We start from the raw sequence: 20,415 nt of genomic DNA on the forward strand, positions 1-20,415 counted from the left end.
ATTCACGATGTTCTGCGATTCCTTTTCGCGCGAGCTTTCGTCTCCATCTTTCGCGTGTGAAATTTGCGGGCCGGAAAAAAGACGAAAAAGAAAAGAGAAAAGGAAAGAAAAACGTAACTAACGATATAATCTCGGAAGGTACGACCTTGAGACGACTTTCACTCTCGTAGTCTAATTCTCTTCCTGAAACACGATAACTTGTTTAACTCGATAACTGGCGACGTGTTTTTGTATCGTGACAAATAAAAGAGTAATTAAGGATGGCAGAGTTAGGTGAGACTCCCTATGCGTAAAACTCGTTAACGAAATGGTAATGGAACACTTGAAAGTTATAACGTTTCACTAACGATCCAAGAATACGATACATATGATCGTAAGTATATATATTTGATATAAGAATATACGAAGCCGTGATTATTCATGCCAGTACGTTAAAAGCCATTAGCTGAATAACAGCATACATACGTGAAAAATAACATTTGCTCGATGGCGCATCTCCATACGTGGCGGCAGTTCGATCCCGTGGGACACTTAAACCCAACTGTGTGCTTTTTCTGAAAATGGTTGGGAAACATTGCACTAAAACGTCTACTCTATGTACATTAGTTTCGACAGCTACAGCTACATGTTATTTTATCACGTAATTGCGACAAAAGGGAAGAAAATTCTTGAAAAAGGAAAACGACTGATTCTCTTTATCATATACTAATACCTTCTGACACAACCAAAATATTTCAAGTAACTATTTCACACCAGATACTACTATCACACTATTACACGTAAATTATGTTTGACTACGTCTGTCTATGATCAATTACATTCCGATTAGTATCGATAAATAACAACGATTTAATTCCATAATAAGCATTAGTTATTTAATGTTTAATGTACGCTTGTTACGTATGTTGCTTTAACATAGTAACGTAGTACCGATTCATCGTATATCCGATCCATATATCTTTTCCACATAGACGCTACCTATTTCAGTGACTTTTATTCTTCTATATAAAGCTGTTGAACACATAAGACAGTGGTTTTTAACCTGCTCGAAATCGCGCAACATTTTCACGTTATAAGACACATTCGCGGAACAACAAAATCACCAAAGTAGCAAAGCTAAGGACAAAACTATCGATGAACATGCTTTTGCACGAACATATTCAAACGCATGAATTACGGACGAAAGAAGAGTATAGATAACGGCAAGGGACGAAAATGTTAATTTTAAAGAAAGACGCTGTATTCGTAAAAGCTGTAATTAGAATAATTCTTTCGTCGAAATTACTTGTTAATGCAGCTTAATTCGTTGGAACGTTATCGTTCGGTTAAGATACCGTTTCGGTTAAAAACCACTGACATAACGTATAATATAGTATAACTGACACACAGCACAATAACGCTATTACGAATGTTTAAAAAGTAAACGATTATTAAATGCACTCCTACAGTGACAGTGTAGAATCTACCGAGGCAAATTGTTGGTTTAATACCGATTTAAGAGACTTCAAACAATTACGTCGCTTCATCGAGATAGCTAATCGTTCGAAATCTCTGCTCGTAGTTTCCGCCAGTAGCGATACAGCGATCTGCTCTCCACTCTCACACCGATTGCCGAATTATTACTAGTAACAAGTTGATCGCATTACACGACAATAATCAATCAAACATGTAATTTCCACCTATGTTAAAAGACACGAACAATCCGTGTGACTGCTGTGAAACGACTCACCTTTGTTCTCACGTCCTGGATAGGGCCAGCAGCGGTAGAAAATAATAAGATTAGTCGAACTCGTAACAATATCGAACGCATAACGTACAAGGTGTCTGACTTCGATTCAAGTAAATGCTAGCACATAACGAAGAACGATGATTCGTGAGAAGAGCGTAGTAGTAGCGGTTCGCGAAAGTAATTAAATACTTACGCGTATCTACGCATTTAATATGTTGGCTATTTTTGAGAAAAATAAATTTGAAGAATTATACGCGCGTATGTTCGGTCTTGCTGCTTCTCGAAACCGAAGCCTTCAACGAGAGAATTTTATTCCACGTTTTTTCATTATTTTTCCATGCCAGCTCGAGTACATTCTCCCATTAATTTTTCTCGAAAACTAAACCTCGGGCAACAAAATTTTACTCCGTATCTTTTTATTTTCTTTCTCTTTTTCTTTTTTTCGTTCGTTTTATCGTTCAACCGGACCCCGCATTCGAGACACGATTATCGTTATTACAATAACAAAATTCTGACATAGCAGAAACCCATTCGACGCCGTACACGCATAAACAAGTTAGGAAACATTTATTACAAACATACGCTTAATGAGAAGTTAGTATACAGCAGTAATAGTAATAGAGTAGTAATATTAAACATTTGGTTAATGCCAAAGTTGGTTTCACCGAATATCTAAGTAGCTTATCAGTGTAGCGAATAATTTTATTCATCACCGTTCAACTACTCTGGTGATCTCTGTGAAGTGTATACGTCTAGTAAATATCTTGTAACTTCCGTGTACATTTTTAGATCAGTTTCGCATATTGTCAACATAACGGCGATAGTCGTGTCTCGTTACAACGTTTCACGAGATTTCAAATTCCTCCACATAACATATACATAGGTAAAATGTTGCAATACTTTCATGATCCGCGGTGTATCATGATACGTGGTGTATCTAACAGGAAAAAGAGCTTTTAAAAGTTCTAATTTTATATCCGAATAGAAAATGGAAGCACCAAGTATGATCTGTTTCTATGGTATAACTTTAATCTCTAATTTTTAATAATCGTGTTTCTCTTATGCGATTCTGTCTTTCTATTGCAATTACATCGGTCCGTCAATAAGTTTTACACGCTTTTACCGTTTACTGTGTGTTTTACTTCGATATTTAATTAATAACTATAACATTATAATTATAGATACTATTGGAATTAATTGTCATAATATTATAATATATTCCAATTATATATTGTATATCATACAATGTATATTAGAATATTTCATTCAATTAATATCGCTCTTTATAAAAATTAATTCAAAAGTAACATACACTTTCTCTTTTGATATTACGTAGAAATACGTAAAACGCGTCTAATTTAAACGTAAACGGATGAAAACCTAACCATTAATTTCGTTATAGAACTAAGATTAACTTCGATAGGATCCAAATATTTAAAAACCGTCTATTTCTGTTCCACTTTTAACATTGTATTTATGGACATGTCGATATACTTGAAACGATTGGAAGACTCATGGAGTTAGTAATCCTATAAACCACGTTCAGACACTGGGTCAAGGTTGGTTCATCGATCACATTCACAAGAAATGATTAAAGTAATAACAGCGATTACTTTGTTGCTTTCGTCATTCTTCGCTTTTAAGGAAAATAAAAGTGATTCAACTATCTTTAATATTAGATTTGATAATAAAATTGAAGGAAAACGCACTAGCTTTCATATTGATCGCTTGATCATCCGATTTTTTTATACGTATGATGAATCTATGTGACGACAGGTTCTATTTATAGGATTAGAATAATTCCAACAGGCGAGAGAAAAAGAAAAAAAGGAACGACCTCGATATACAGGCAAGCATCACGCTGCCATGCATAACGATCGTGTGAAAATGTACTCGATCTTAGGCAATATCGGCAATCTTAGGCAAATTTACGTTAACTAAGAAAAATTGCATACGATAAGTAAGACGACTATAGTAAAGACGACTATAGTAAATGAAACAAAGTAACTGTAGGTAAATACGTACACAAGTTGACCAAAGTATTCGAATAGTCGTAGACATCTGTTACGTGTTGTTCATGACGCAGACAGGAAAGTAAAAGCACGCGACACTAAAAATTTCTGACGTTTCATACAGTTTCGCGCGGACCGCTTATTTCGAAAGCGTTGTAACTCTGCTTTCCCTTGTTTCGAGATATAAAATGCTTGTGTTTAATGATTGCAAACTCCTGATAAGATCTGCTTTGTCCAGTTTCTAAGCGACTATAAATTCGTTATACAAATAGCTGTTGAGGATCAAGTAGAGCAATGTCTTTGTTCAGGATCGCGAACGGATATACATCACTTTAAAAATTCTACGAGTCGTTAAAGTTTCATTGTTTGAAACTCACGTTTCACGCTTTAATCCATGCTTTTGCTTACAAGAGCAGGAAAAACGAAATACCGTTGTTTAATTTCAATATCGTTTGTTTTTGATTAATGTCTAGACTGTTCGCAGACAGGGCACGGATTACAGAAAACGAACTTGCACCACTTTCGAGATAAATTATGCAAACCATCTATTAACGAAACTTCGATCGACGAATATTTTAAGATTTAAATCGTAGATTGTTCATAAATACAATGTTCGTATTAGAGTATACGTAAATTGTTGGTTTCTCAACTTCTTTTTCCAGATATGGACTTTCGTCGCTTTTGAAATAAACGGTATATATATTACGTAATAACGTTCTGTACCTGTATTATAACGATAACATCCATTAGAACTAAAGATTAGACGAAAGCTAGTACGTCGGCTTACCGATTATTAAGAGGAAACGTTGCTACAATCGGCAAAGTCAAAAAGACGATAGTTTGTCGACTGGCAATCTTTTTTTAATATATCTTTAGATTTTTACGAACAACGAAAAGAATGGAATCTAAATAGAAATTTGTTCCGTCTATTCGATATTAAAACGACGACTCCGTTTTACAGGATTTATATATTTTTGCATTCTGTGCATTTTCACGCCTTTGAAATTTCCCACCAGACGCGTAAAACTTTGCAGTATAATAGTAAATCGATACACCTTAATAATAAAAACGTAGTATTTTTTACTCGACATGTAAATTTCGAGAAAAATTAATACGTATCTATATTATACATAAATTGTATTTTATTCTATCGATTCGTAACAAGCGCAAAGGCAAGCGTAAAACATACGAGCTTGGTTGATCTTATCGAATCGATTAAATCGAGGAAACGAATTAAAAGGATGTTTGACGACTCGAAACATTCCAATAAGGACACGTATGAATAAAATATATACGTAATACATTTCTATAATGATATAGACCCAATATACGCGTCGTTATAACATCTGTTTCACTTTATCCGAAATGAATCTTAACATAATAATCTTCATAATCTTATGAAAGTTTCCCGTCAAAGTTAATTTGAGCCAATTAATTCCAACTACTAATTCCAACCGTGTGTTTATAATTAGAAAAAGTAAAGTTAAAAGTAGCGTTTACCTCGCTTATCGTTAAATGTACAATAAACATTTTTCCTTCGAAGTTGATTTTTTGAACCTCCGGCCAGCGGAAATGGTGTGTTTTACGGGATCCTTGAAACGTTAGGATTCCACAATGATTAATGCCGAGATATAATTGCGCACCTTTTTGGTCCTGAAAATGAAAAGAAAAGGACACTATTACTACGGCATATACGTATCTTATTATTTATACATATATAAAATTTAATATTTAATAAAATCTAATATCGCGTATGTACGTAATATTTTAGATTACTTCTAGTATTGCTTTTTTAATTTTAGATTATCTCTTCGACTACTACTTGCTATAATATAAGGGAGGAGGCAATAAGGTGATAACGCCATAAGAATGAGAAAATGTAAAAAGCGTGATAGGTAAAAAAGATGTAAAAGCGAAAACTCGTGCAAAGCCGCAAGGCCCGGACTAATTAAAAATAAAATAAATACTACTTGCTATATTTGGCGAGCTGACGACTCGCAAAGACTCGTGAAAGTTGAGGTACGATAAGACGATAATACGAGATAAGAAGGAAAATTATTCCATGGAAATGCGAGTCTCTTAAAAATAAGTAAAACGGTGAGTACGACGTCAAACAGACAAAGAGATATCGTAAACAGATACAGAGACGAAGATGAAATTGAATTCGATCCTCAGACTAGGCGTCCTTGTACTCTCAGAGCTCATGATAGACACGCTGTTATTAAACAAATTAAAGAAAAACAGCAAGTAAATGCCAGACATAATTGTTTGGATGACGGAATTTCCAAATAACAGAACACGCGTCTTTTCTTATAGTCGTATGATATAATATAAATGTAGTTTTTCAATTATTTCTGCATTCTCTATATCCTGTTTGCTGCTAAATCCAATAAGTCAGTTAATACATTCAGCTACGTTGAACTACTTTCTGTTTGTGCCTGAAACGGTCCAAGTCTTCTAATTCCGTCGACGCTTTGAAACGAGAGAGACACATTCATCGCCACTTCCATCCTTACCTTCTCTTTTCAGCATCGGCATTTACAATTTTAATAACATTTATTCAAATTTCAAAACTGTCCCGCATAATGTAAGATCTAGATCCTGGTCTTTCCTTATCGCTAACTTATAGAAACTATTAGTATATTTACTTTCCAATCCCATTAAACGAATTATGCCAACAACTCACAAGGCAACGAGGGTACATTCGCTTCTAAATACATCAAACACATAGGCTACATACATTACGCACATTAAACACACACATTACGCATGCCCTGAACACACGCTAGATGCATACACACACGCATACACAAAAGATACAAGTCCAATAGTGTAGCGTGAGTTAATTCAGTGCCGATGGTACGCTTTTCATCCAAAGTGCAATAAAACAGCAAAAAAAAGTCGTACATCAACTTTTTACAGGTCATCGTAAAGGGGAGACTTCCCTTTACAAAGTTATCTGGGAATGTATCTCCAAAAAAAAAAAACTTTTGTGATTCCGTAGAGTTGTTTGAATTTGTTGAATTTTCGAAAGGAAAAAGTATCTTCGCTTTCTCAGCCGTTGTAAAAACAACCGTGAAAAATATGAACACAGAGGATCGTGAAAGAGGAAGCTTCGCGTGGTTCAGCGAGTCCAGGTAGATCCTCGTACGACTTTATTTTTCCCCAAAGTCACAACAGTTCAAACATGGAGGATTTTTCATCGAAAATTTAGTGATCCTTTAATTTTGCATGCCAGTGTATTGCGTTGGCCGACAACCAGGCAGGCAACTGATTTAGATTCTTTTCTGTGTCTTGCACTTCTAACTCTCTACAAAAAATAGTAAATAAGAAATAAAAAATAACAGATAGTTGCATTCCGTTCCCATGGTATTTACATATTTCAGTGTAAAATAAATATTTTATTTATACCGAACTTGAGAGCATATATACAAAATAGTGATATGTACACTGAACGATATTTTCTGATATTTTCAGAGTATTAGTTCGTAGAAATATTTTGTTATTTTCTTATTTGTTCGAATCTATTTAAAAAATTGACCAACTTTGGTTCGTATTGATTCTTGCACACGGAAAAATTTATTTTAAAATTAAAAATGAATGTAAGAAAGGCTGTCCTGCGGGACAAGGTCAACCATCTAGAAAGTGATGCTGTGTGCAAAGATAGATGAAAAATGTGGAATAAAGCTTTTCGTCCGAAGCTTGGATCTCGAGGAAATCGAGTCTGAAAATTTACCAAGTATACTTGAACGTGGCTAATTTGCAACGCTAATTCATGGAAATTTATCATGCGTGTATACTAGATCAATTCATAACTAAGCATCCTCAGATTTTACTCGTTGAAAATGAAATCTTACCAAACCTTTTTATTCATTCTCGAGTAAGTAAAATTACGCTATACAAAATCCTATTTAGACATATGGAATCCAACTATGGGTAACGACAGCAAGTAATTCCAACATAGAAATTCTTCAACGATTCCAATCGACAACCTTAAGATCCCTAATAGATGCACCTTGGTACGTCACCAACGAAACGATACATCACGACCTCAAGATACCCACGGTCAAAGAAGAATTATCCAAATTCAGCAATAGACACAGTACAAGAGTTAACAGCCAGCAAAACCCCCTAGTTACTCAACTACTTGACACGTCGGAACAGATCCGCAGGCTAAAAAGACATTACACCTTAGACCCAAGCACTAGATTCAAATAGAGTCAAACATACTATAAACACTTATTAACCATGTCATAGTACCACGCTAGATAAATTTACTTAAAATTCTCTAATGAGAATTGATTGTAAAATAAACGCAAATAAAAAAAAAGAAAAACGATTCCAATCGAAAACCTTAAGATCTCTAACAGATGCACCTTGGTACGTCACCGACGAAACGATACATCACGACCTCAAGATACCCACAGTCACAGAAGAATTATCCAAATTCAGCAATAGACACAGCACAAGAGTTAACAACCGGCTTGCTACCTTTACCTGTCATCACAGCGATCTTTTCCCTCAATTCCGTCAATCCGGTAACGTTGGCCCTAACTCCGAACCTGCGGTAACAGCTGCGCTCTACGTTTTATCAAATCCTACGCTTCGATCTGTTTTACGTCTTTTGAAACGAGCGCGATCTATATAGATCTGTGGCTGATCAAGCTATAGCTATATCCGATCGATTCGTGCGAAGTTGCGACAAGACGATCAATATCGACCATGAGAAATTGTTCATCTTTGCTTTTTTGTCCGCGTTCAATTTCGTTCTTCCGTGCGTGCGGAAAACGATCGCGATAGAACGACCAATCGTATAATTGCGTAGAACTGTGTATAATTTCAAATAATCGCATCTAGGTACATCGTAATTTAGTATCGGTACCGCCTTTATCCTCCTAGCTTTATCCTCTGCGTCAACCAAATTATCGTCATTACGTTTGTACATTCAGCATCCAATAGCGCTACTTCGGTAGGTGCATTTCTGAAAACTTTGCTTTTCTACTTAGGCCATGTTAGAACGTGAAATAGTTGTTAATGATAAAGATAGAGTACGGCATGCAGCTACTTTTCTACGTACGTTTTCTAGAATACATGAACGAGTGATTTTATGCAAATGTTCGAACAAAATTATGTCCCGATATCGATACGAAAAAGCTGAACGATAGCAAAACTCTCCTAATACGTTTACACTTGCGGTATTCGGCTGTCAGCTTCGTCTTTATCTATTATGTACCTCATAAAGGATAGCAGATGAAAGAAAGTTTAAACGTAAGCGGTAGAAAAAATCTAAACTAATCTGATCTAATTTAATGCGAAAGTTGCATATACGTGGACATAGGCAAATAAATTTCTTAAAAACTGTAAACTTTCTTTCGTCCACTGCCGTATGCGTGTATTTGTTGATCGACTAGATACCAACGAGTCTCCTTCGCTTCCTATCGATTAGGATTAAAGAAGAAGAATATGCTTGTCTTATATCGAAAGTTTAAAAATTGCGAGGATAAGATGCGTTACAAAGGAAGACACAATTCGAAGGAAAAGATTATTTTTCATTCTGGTCTTACCTTGACAGGGTGTGGGTCAACGGCATACGTGTCCAATTGCGACGCTAATCTAAGAAAGTGAGTTTCCGCTTGCTCCGGAGTGAATCCCTTCAATTCTGTTTGATGCAATTTCATAGCTTTCTCCTCGATAGCTTCCGTTTGTTTAAGCAGTAATTTGTGCTCGGAAATGTAATTCCCTTCGTGAAGTTTAGGATCATAATCTCCTATTTCACCTAAAATCACAAATTATCGTTAAAACGTTTAGTTCACGAACTGTGCTTGCTTATGTAACTATTGTAACGTCATAAGATACGTAAGAAAATACAATACAAAATATAATTCGATAATACGCCAGTTATCGCAGCCGTGGTTTTCGCGAAAAAGAAGCATAGGAAATGAACGGGAGTAAAATTATCGCTTGGGATGTCCGAGCAACAAGGGTGAACGAAGAGACGATAACGTCCGGATGAATGGCCAGCGATCGGGCAAGTGCTTGGCTATGTATCCGGAGCATTACGATGCTCTCGTAAATAAAAATTCGAAGCAGTTAAATTATCGGAATATAGACAGAATTACGATCGGATATAGAATTAGTGGAAATATCGATCGTAAGAGACAACTGAAAGTGATCCTTTAGCCGCAAGGCAAGAGCAATATGAATAAAACGTCCTACTTAGTTTCCATTGCAACTATTATTTTGCATCGCCGTTGCATCCTATACCGAATCGGTCACTTTGGAAGCAACAAGTCGCTAACGTGCGAGCAGTGTGACAAAAATATGCAGTGGGTGATAGCTCTATCTACTATAAGTTATCGAAAATCGATACTTGAAACTTGAAAGAGCATCTAAAAATAAGATAATCAAATTACAGAGCATCTTAGATGCAATTTCGCCGCATCGTGCTTTGTTGAAAGCACACCTAGATTATATTCTTCTCTAAATTTTTGCCGAACCGAAACTACTACACAGAGCGAGTCGTGTTTTCCGCTTGTAATTTTCTCGCAGCCCTGTCCTTACTTTTTCGCTTGTAATTTTCTCGCAGCCCTGTCCTTACTTCTTCGCTTCTAATACGATTAGCAAAGTGTGCGTAAGATTTGGAAATCTTGGAAAAATGTAAAATATTTGGAATATTAACGCGTTGACTGCCACGACACCCATATTCGGGTGTCAGCAAAGTTTCTGGTAAAATAGAAAGCGGCGTTCGACAGGCTAAACAGAGAGAAATTGGAGGAGAAAATGAGAAAAATGGGGATTAACGAGAAACTAATTCGAAGAATAAAAGAGCTGTACGCAGAAGTAGGAATATAATTTGAGCTGGTCCCGATCCGCACGCTAGCAGTGTTACCCTATGACTGAAAGACATATACCCTGAAGCCATCGTCGCCTGTCTACCGTTTATGGTCTGCCTTCGTCCCAGTCTTTTGTCTATACGCCGTCGAAGGCTTCAGTGCTTGAGAAAACTAAAAAGACCAGATGTTTTCTTAGAAGTGGTGACCACTTCGACAAAACGGAAATAACATTTCCAGATGAATCGGTTTGTAAGTTACATTGTTTACAGTGTCACGATGTTCCGAGGACACTCTTCCGTGCTTAGTTCATCCTTGATCCATCCAAAGATCCAAATCGACGGCTAGGACACAGCCGTAACGATACGTTTTATTCCAGTATTTATTAGAACGAAGCTCCAAGTAATTAATTTTTTTTTTTTATTTTATTTTGGTTTTTACAATTTGTCCTGAAGGACATTTGGTAAAGTGTTATATCTCATTGGTAAATAAAAAAATAAAATAAAATAAATATAGCATGTGGGTGGCTACCCCCAGCGGGGTGCCAGCTTCGTTTTTTCTAAGTTATATCTTTTATGAGGTCTATTGGGTGTTTCCTTTTTAGTCTTCTTGCGATGTTTGTTGTGTTGCACGTTTCAGCTGCCAGCTGGCCAAGTAATTAATGACGACAATGAACAACAAGTTCTTTGCGAAGAATAATATATATTTCGAGCGAAAACTTCTTAACCCCTTGGCCTACACGCTATCTGCCGATCGCGCGAGCCATAATAAGCAAGAAGTTCGGTTTCATTCATCTGTTTCATAAAAGATATAACTTAGAAAAAAAACGAAGCTGGCACCCCGCTGGGGGTAGCCACCCACATGCTATATTTATTTTTTTATTTTTATTTTTTTTCTTCACCAACAAGATATAACACTTTACCAAATGTCCATAAGGACAAATTGTAAAATAACCAAAATAAAATAAAAAAAAAAAAAATTCATCTGTTCAGCCGTGTGCCCGAACTGGCGCAAAATGTATACTTCTTATGGCGTGTATATTTAGGGGTTACAAAAGGAATTGTGAAATAATAAACAACGTTCGAGGACAAATAGTGTTTCTAAGACGTCTAAGGCGTAATCATGATCGATCGATCAATTAACAAAAACAATTTATTATTTCAAAGTGGATAACGAATCACTAGCAATTTGTAAATTACCACGAGTCAGACTCGTGGTTTTCGCTTATGGCATAAAACCCTTATAGGCCAAGGGGTTAACTAGAACTGTCTTAATTCCATGTGCTACAGACCTTTCTTTCGTAAATCTCCTAACACGCTTCTTGTTTTCAACGTTATATCGCTAGTATCTGAGGTGATGGATCGAGATAGTGAAAAGAAGAGTAAATTTAACAAAATGAATTTATTATAATATATTCAAGGTGTACACTTAACGTAGGACTCGTGATTATTAAATTAGCGGACTTTTGGTCGATGCGTTTTGGATTCGCGCTGTATGTTCGGATGATGATTGCCTAAGATGACGAGGAACTCTGAACTATTGTTATCAATTGCCGACGATTACTTCGGAGAGACATGTAACGACTGACCTTCCGTCACGATGATGCCGCGAAGGAAGACTATGATGGGGTGTGTCTTAGGATGCGAGATCATCGGATTCGTTAAGGAAAGCCTTGGTTCGAAAAGTGAGGGAAATGGACGCCATTGTTAACTGGCTAATCCTTGTGTTGGTGATTGGAAAAGGATGCTAACTGAAAGAAAGTCGCTAGCGGGGAGCATCGTACGTGAGAAAAGCAGATTTCTCGTATCTTCCCATAGGGGGTGACAGGTTTAGGGACAGCTAAAAGAAAGACAGCTTGTCACATTGGAGGACTTTGGCTAAATAAATCCTAAGATTTATCCTACAGGTCCTTAGCTGAAAATATTCCGTGAGGATGTATCGACATCTGGCAATCATCTTATCCGAAGAATAGGGTCTTTGCGTAGCGAGCCACTGGACAGAAACCGTTGGAAAGTTCACTGTCGAGTGCCGCTACGTATCTATACCGTCAACTCATTTTCGAGCAGAATCTGCTATAGACCGTTCTGCCGGTTGGTATTCAGATATTCGCGTTAACATCACTCGACGATAACTTTTTATTTAATAAAGTCGTATCGAATAGAAGATTTACTCACTTTGCACGATGCATGCGGCGAGCAGCGCTGCTTCACCCGGACTGCAATATAGTCGGCCATGAAGAAGGTCTCTCTTAAGCTGCTGGTAAACCTGATACCTAGTTATTTCTTCTTTCAACCTCAGAGGATCCGGTGGATAAAATTTCACACGAAAACTGAACAGAATCGGATCCATGTCTAGAACATATTCGCAATAAAGAGAACGTATTTTACTTGTGACATACTAAAAAAGAATCGTCGTTGCTAATAAATTTTGCCCCAATGAAACAACTCCAGTATACAGATCTGATTTTCAAATCACACACTTTTCTACCATTTTCGTCGTCTTTCGCAATTCCGTTATCTTGTTTATCAAAATTATGCAGTGCAGAGGAGACGACGATGGTTAATTTAGAAAAACTAGGCCTAGTATTATGCATTCATTTGTTACAAGACGACAAATTAGATAATTGCAAATTGCAATAATTGCGAAATTACAAGAGTTCTTGTTATTGTAATTTTTCTGCACGAGTATCCCTCTGTAACGCGTTAGTTGGTTAGTATCCCGAGAAAAAATGCCGTGTTACGCGATTCCGTATTATACGAAATAAAAGATCAGTGGAAGAATTACGCTTTGGTTCCAACAGTCGACAAATGTACAATATTTTTTCATAAACGAGAAAAATATGCTTGACTTTTTTTTCAGAATAAGCTTCGTGGAGCTATGGTCAGCGTGCTTCTAAACAACTCGTACTATATATATATATATATGCTATATTATATAATAATCTTTTTATAGAGTCGGACGATTTACGGAGATTTCAATGTCACGTTCCTTTTTTAAATCTCTGCATTTCTTTATCCATAGTAAAATAGAAAGTGTTTGCACGATTTCAACGACCTTTAGCACAAGTAATGGCATCCGTTTCGCGCATCGATGCAACGTGGAAATCATCGCGCGACTAAAGCTCGTGCACATCCGCATCGATCGTACCACGTGCTCTAACGAGCCTACAGCTGCATCTCGTAATATTGCGCCGATATTAATCCTTGTACTTGGTTATACGTAGGCGTTTGTAAAGCCAAAGAATGCGAAGAAAGCAAAAAAGCGAAATGGCAAGGAATACGAATAATAATAAACATTGGTAAGAAATTAGAGACCACGTACGTCAAGCGATGTTATATCGTTCGCGTAATTCTCTTTGCCATTACAAATACTTATTATAAATATTCCAATTATTCAACGGGCCGATTAGGTGACATATGGTTGTCGTAATAATAAACATTGGTAAGAAATTAGAGACCACGTACGTCAAGAGATGTTACATCGTTCGAGTAGTTCTCTTTGCCATTACAAATATTTATTATAAATATTCCAATTATTCAACAGGCCGATTAGGTGACATATCGTCATCGTAATAATAAACATTAGTAGAAAATTAGAGACCACGTACGTCAAGAGATGTTACATCGTTCGCGTAGTTCTCTTTGCCATTACAAATATTTATTATAAATATTCCAATTATTCAACACGTCGATTAAGTGGTATATGGTTGTCGTAATAATAAACATTAGTAGGAAATTAGAGACCACGTACGTCAAGAGATGTTACATCGTTCGAGTAGTTCTCTTTGGCATTACAAATATTTATTATAAATATTCCAATTATTCAACAGGCCGATCAAGTGCCATACAGTCGTCGAATGTGACTTGTATATAACGACAAGCGTGACGAACGGCGTAATCGTATTAAGAAAAGGATAATGTTTAATTAGGTTTCATAAACCAGCGATTAATATTTCATGTAAAAAGAACAAACTGGAAAATATTTTATCGTGTGTGCAAAAGACGTTTGTTCATTATTAATACACCACGTTAATCGTGAATCGTGAAACGAATAATTATTATAGGAAGGGTAGAGCTAGTCCGATTGCCAAAAGTGGGAATCGGAATGATAGGCATGATCGCCACGTTAAACCTTGTTTACCGGTTGAATACCTCGCATATTACGAAAGTAAAACGCGTTAAAAATTAATTAATCAATTAATCAGTTAGTTGATTAATTAGGTAGATCGAACGTTAGTCTGACATTAGCGGGCATAGCGTACAAAGAATTCTCGTCGAGCATAAATTTCCGCATGATATAAGATTCCGCAAATGCGCATAAACGATAATACAATTTGCTCCGATATTATTTACCGAAGAGATAAGTTTTACGAATTATGGAAAGTAAATGCGGATAATATACGAAAAAGTTAATAATCAACGGCGATAATCGGTATATACATATATATTTCATTAACGGAACGCTTACTAAAATATGAAAATTTTATACGGCACAGCCTTGGTATGTTACTAAGAAGATGGCAACGTTGTACACCTATGTAGAGAGTAAAAGTTGATATCGCGAAGGAATAGACGTCGAAGAAATTACAAAAAAATACTCGAGATATTTTAAAAGAGCCAAAAAGAATGAGCGAGCGAGAGGGAGAGAGAGAGATAGAGATAGAGAGAGAAATAGAGAGAGAGAGAGACTATGATAAATTGTCAAATGAAATTTCTTACTTTCTTTCCAAAGATCAAATTCTTCTGTTTATTTGGACGAATAGGAATAATACGGTACGTATTGGGTCACTAGAGTTTGAAAGTTTCATGTGACATCGACCCACGACGATCGACTACAGAAAGAAGAAAAAACACAGCAATCGAAACCTTGGCCACAGCTGTGCATTGTTATACACGATCGAATTTACGTGCTATCTCTTGTAGAAATTCTTGTATCGAAACCCTCGCAGAGTTTATTTCGCTCCGCTTAATTCATTTAATTCCTAAAATACGTATTCGGATCAGTCTACAGGAATCTATTTTTAATTTCATTTCTCATTTTTTAATTTCTTCTCACGCGTGACTCTGATCGCGTAAATCGTGTTTGACAAATACCAGCCTTTTACGAATAAATTACGTGCAAAACGTTTAGTCTAACGATATATCCTTCGCTAATATTTTTGCTATATTTTAACAGTGTGGAAAAATTATGGTACTAAAATATTAGGAATTTTTACAAGACACGCAATAAAACATTTAAGTAACAATCACCTTAAACATTCAAGCAATGCAATAGAGTTCCAAGTACTAACCTTTTACTTGCTTAATCGCTGTTTTTGCCAGATCTAACCAATGCTGAAACAGATTCATTTAATACGGTTAATTAAATATTATTTGTCACATCAGTTGTTTCATTTTAGTAATATTAAATACAAATCAAATATAATTCTACGATATAACAAGTGATTAACGGATTATTTTAATGAATAACGAATGAATTTTCAACGTCCAATTTTTGTTCGATTATTGGCAAATACGAATAACAAAATTGCTATTATTGTGTCACGTATTAGCAACTATATATATCTTTGTGAATACGTATTTTCTCCTATACCTAATTGACCGAAAATCAAGACTACTTGGCGATGAATTATCGTACAGGACTCGATCGTATTTCACAAATACGAACTAGGCAAAAAACAGCGCGAGCGAAAGAGGTCCGAAAGAGGTCGAGACTCGATGAGAAAACAACATAGCGGTCAGAGAATGTTGACGCAGCGACGCAACTTCTTATCGAATAAAGCTATTACCGATGTGATTCCTGTGAGCCTTCTCTCGCCAAAAACAACACCACGCGCGATATAATTTGCAGTATATTTGCTTATTAACTTCTTTTTTCCCTCTATTATACATTTATACGTATATACGTTTAAACGTGACTTAGACCATGTCGTGTTTGATCTGACTTTAATCGGCAAAATTTTACCAACGCGCCAATGAAATTTTTATTAACAGAGATTCGAAATAACAAGATTTCACGCAGCCCTGCGACCCTCTCGAGCGTCAGAGTTCCAAAGTGTCAGGTTACGGGGACAGGGACAAAATATACTCCAAAATTTATCTCGTATCGCGTTGTAGCTATGGAAGAAAACGACTGCAACGTATTGTGATATTTCTATAATGCCAAAATACGTTTCTTTTTTTTTTTATAGTTTATTTTGGTTTTTTTACAATTTGTCCTGAAGGGCATTTGGTAAAGTATTATATCTTATTTATTGGAAAAAAAAAATAAAATTAAAATATAGCATGTGGGTGGCTACCCCCAGCGGGGTGCCATCTTCGTGTTTGCTAGGTTATATCTTTTATGAGCCAGAATACGTTGTTGCCATTTTCCTTGTAATCCGTTGTAACCAATCACCGACACGAATTTCGCGCGTTACGACATATTTCTTTTCTCTGGTTATACGTTGGACAGCAATGTTTTTTTTCTTACATAATCGGTTTCGCATCGCTATATATAATACACGGGAGCATAAATAACTGTTTCTATTTTTAAGACACAGAAAAATATTTTGATTCCGAGAGAATTATTACGCGATGCAGAATATTTTCTCTTGAGTGGACTTGTTTATAAGATTAGATGTATTTTTGAACATCTGCGATCGTAATCCTTCGATCAAAATGAATTGGAATATCACGGTCGTTCAAGGTCGCTCAAAGTCACAAACGTAACAACGAGCGAAAAATAAAAATTGGTTCTAAACGTTTCTAAAGAAAGTGTATTCTCGGCTTTATCGACGATCGTTCGATCGATGGCTGATTCACCTGGCCTCTATCACGTGCTTATCACGACTTCTGTCGTTGAGCCGACTACGTACCAATAGTTTGTGAGGTATTTCGGATTTTTACGCGAAATTAATAATCTCACTTTTTAATTTAAAACATCTCACGAATTATCCAATTTTACATTCTCTCTCCCTCTCTTCCCCTCCTCTAAAAACAAATTTTTTATAAATATCACTGCGGTAATTTACGATTTATCGTATGCTAAATGCACGGCGCGCGTTCATGTCGAACGAGTAAATCCTGTGATCAAACGAATTGAAATGATTGGGAAAACGACGGTATAAAATTCACTTGTCTAAAAATAAGACTAAAATTATTTAGAGTCGCATATAATACTCGTATGATGCGCACGTTATGTCAATTATATAAATAGGTCATCCTTACACGCGCAAGAAGATAAAAATACTGGTTTCTAATTTTTTCGCACCGTTCCGAAAAATCCAGAGAAATAAGTTTTTCAGTCAAAATATTTCCTTATGGGATAGAAGAAGAGAAATCAAGTAGAAACTGCAAATCTTATTTAGGTGAATAACTACCCTAATAGTTAAGGGGGCCAAGGACTAAAACATTATCGAAATGCTTATCCTAGGAAGCTCTTTCCATTCGCTTATCGCAAATTTAATTTAGTTTAGGGACACTTTTATCTTGCTTATTCAGCTATGTTCCTTTCAAGTTGAGCCGACAATTAGTTTTCCAGATATAGTAGGTGAAAAATGTAAAAATTCCTATTAAAACGTCAGTTCGTCGCACGGACAGTTTACGTCAGTCTAATAATTTGGAAGATCGTTGCCAGAGGTTTTGTAGACTGGTCGCGACGAATTTCAACTTGGATTTTCCAAATATTTTCCGGTATTGTAAATAATGTCGTAAATAATATCGTAAACATTCGCAGAGATCGATTTAAATGGGACATCAAATACGAATGTCGTGATAATTTATACCAAGATAGAGTCCCTACCTGCCACGACAATAACGCATTTGCATAAGAGTTTATGTACAAGAAAATTTCAACGACGATATAAATAATTAATTTTCGTACTAGTTACGCGCTACTAATGCACCAGAAATGCAGTTTGCATGTTGAAATAAAGAAAGAAGTTTGAAAATCTTATGTTTGGAAAATAAAAAAGTTAAGATATTGTTGGAAGAGAAGCGACATATTTTACGTATTGATCAGACCATTGGTAACATAGATGTAATATCAAAGATAAGCTTTCGGGGCTGGCATTTGCAAAATTAAATCGAAAGAGAAGAATCTAGGACAAAAACATGGTTAAACTTACCCTTTGCCTACAATGATCCATGTAACGAAGCCCAAAATAATCCGTTTCCAGGATATTGAGTTGTTTGCATACATATTCGAGAATATACCTTCCTTTGTCCTGAGGCTGCAACAATAAGAAAAGAAATGAGATCGCGACTAATTTGAATATGGAAGCTTCTTACATACTATGTAACTGTTTCTTTAAATCATGTGTATGTGATAAATGCACATCGCGTGCATTCTATTTCCTTCCTTCTAATTCAAATTTCTCTAAATCCCACAATTATGTTAATTATAATTTAAATACAAATTAATCGGAATATAAAGCGAATAGAAAAATAAAAGTACAATATTGGCAACGTTACTGCGTCACAACATGTATAAGCAGTCGAAATAGAACCTCGAATGTCACGTATAACTTTACCTTATTTGAAACAATATTCTGTATTTCTATACGCACGTTAATGTATAATTAAATATAATTAGATATTACCAAAACTATTACGGTATAATAAACTAATACCTCGTCTATATAAAAGCTCGAATTTGCCGAATTTAACGCGAACGATATCCTCCTGTTTCTAAGACGTGTGAAAGACGAGAGCAACGTAAACACAAGAATGCCGCTTCGCGTCTTTCCTTCGTACGTTAAATTTCACAAATTGAGGTTAGAATATCTGCAAAAGGATAATTTCCATCGTATAAAGCCACCCCTCGCCCTCGAATCGAATAACTTTTGTAACAACAATTTTTAATAACTTTAATTTCTCGTTGAATATTCTACAGTTCCCAGTTAAACGAAACTCGTCTTTCTCGTCTTTCCTGTTTCGAATCTACTATTCCGAAGAAACGAACCGAACATTCACGAAACATCGAAACAAAGCGTAACCGTACTACTCTATCTAGCGTACGTTGCTGGAAAGAGGACAACCGCTTTCCGTCACCAGTTTTTATATCCTTTCGTTTGTATATATAATATATCACACATTCGACTAAACCCTTACGTTTGTGTTTATCTTTACGATTACGTCGAGTCTATGTATTCCTTGCGCTTTAGATTAGCTTCAAGTTTAATCTTAACCTAATATTAAAAGTATTTGCAATGTTGTTCGCGACAATTTTTTGAAATAATATTTTGACAAAAATCGGAAAAGTTGTCAGAAATACCGACCAAACAGCTCGCCATTACCAAAAGCATCTTTCTTCACAAATCAAGTTTCTTTCGCGTTATAATATCGATTAGTTTTTGGATAAGAACCAAAAAATCTTGAACCGATGATATTTCAATTCTAGCTTTAACCTACTTTGATTTCATCGCACAGAGCCAACAATTTTTATACGATTTTTTCCATGCATCGTGTTTGGCGTATATTCACTTTGTTCTCGGTCTAATCATTCCAACTGTAAACAAAAGCTTCCAAATGGGAAGTCGGTCAGTGCGGAATTCTTCGGTAAAGTTTGGGTAAATTTTTTCCAATATCTTGCCGCCAATGCCGCATCTACTTTGCTCGTACGCGTAGGCTCAATGAACCATACGTTTGAAGTTTTAATTAACCAAGTAAACATTCTCGTTGAGCAGACGATTAATGGGATAAACTTGTCATTACTAGAGACAACTAAATTTCCATTGCAGTAGTCCTCTTCTACAAATGATACAAATGGTATAAACAGGAAAGTATTCGAATGTTCTTAGAAATGTATTACGTATATATATGTCGAGTTCTCTTTGGGGTTAGGGACGTGTAACGAGTCTTCG

The 20,415-nt window shown here is 36.0% G+C and overlaps 1 protein-coding gene across 7 annotated transcripts in view; it reads right to left on the minus strand.

The window, feature by feature from the left end:
* The window catches only part of LOC132908984 (FERM domain-containing protein 5), a 53,043-nt gene that overhangs the window by 17,461 nt on the left and 15,167 nt on the right, over positions 1-20,415 (minus strand). For 5 of the 7 annotated variants that reach the window (XM_060963513.1, XM_060963512.1, XM_060963510.1 and 2 more), the window contains exons 2-8: positions 18,679-18,783; positions 15,862-15,904; positions 12,746-12,922; positions 9,306-9,517; positions 5,242-5,394; positions 1,730-1,744; positions 466-554 (exon numbers count right to left, since the gene is read on the minus strand). In XM_060963513.1, the coding sequence (XP_060819496.1) occupies positions 466-554; positions 1,730-1,744; positions 5,242-5,394; positions 9,306-9,517; positions 12,746-12,922; positions 15,862-15,904; positions 18,679-18,783 (794 nt within the window). Of the gene's footprint in view, positions 1-465; positions 555-1,729; positions 1,745-5,241; positions 5,395-9,305; positions 9,518-12,745; positions 12,923-15,861; positions 15,905-18,678; positions 18,790-20,415 lie in introns of those variants that run through there. The other 2 variants (XM_060963511.1, XM_060963515.1) reach the window with 2 other exon arrangements.

This window comes from Bombus pascuorum, chromosome 7 (assembly GCF_905332965.1).
Source record: "Bombus pascuorum chromosome 7, iyBomPasc1.1, whole genome shotgun sequence".
In the NCBI taxonomy this organism is placed as follows: Eukaryota; Metazoa; Arthropoda; class Insecta; order Hymenoptera; family Apidae; genus Bombus; species Bombus pascuorum.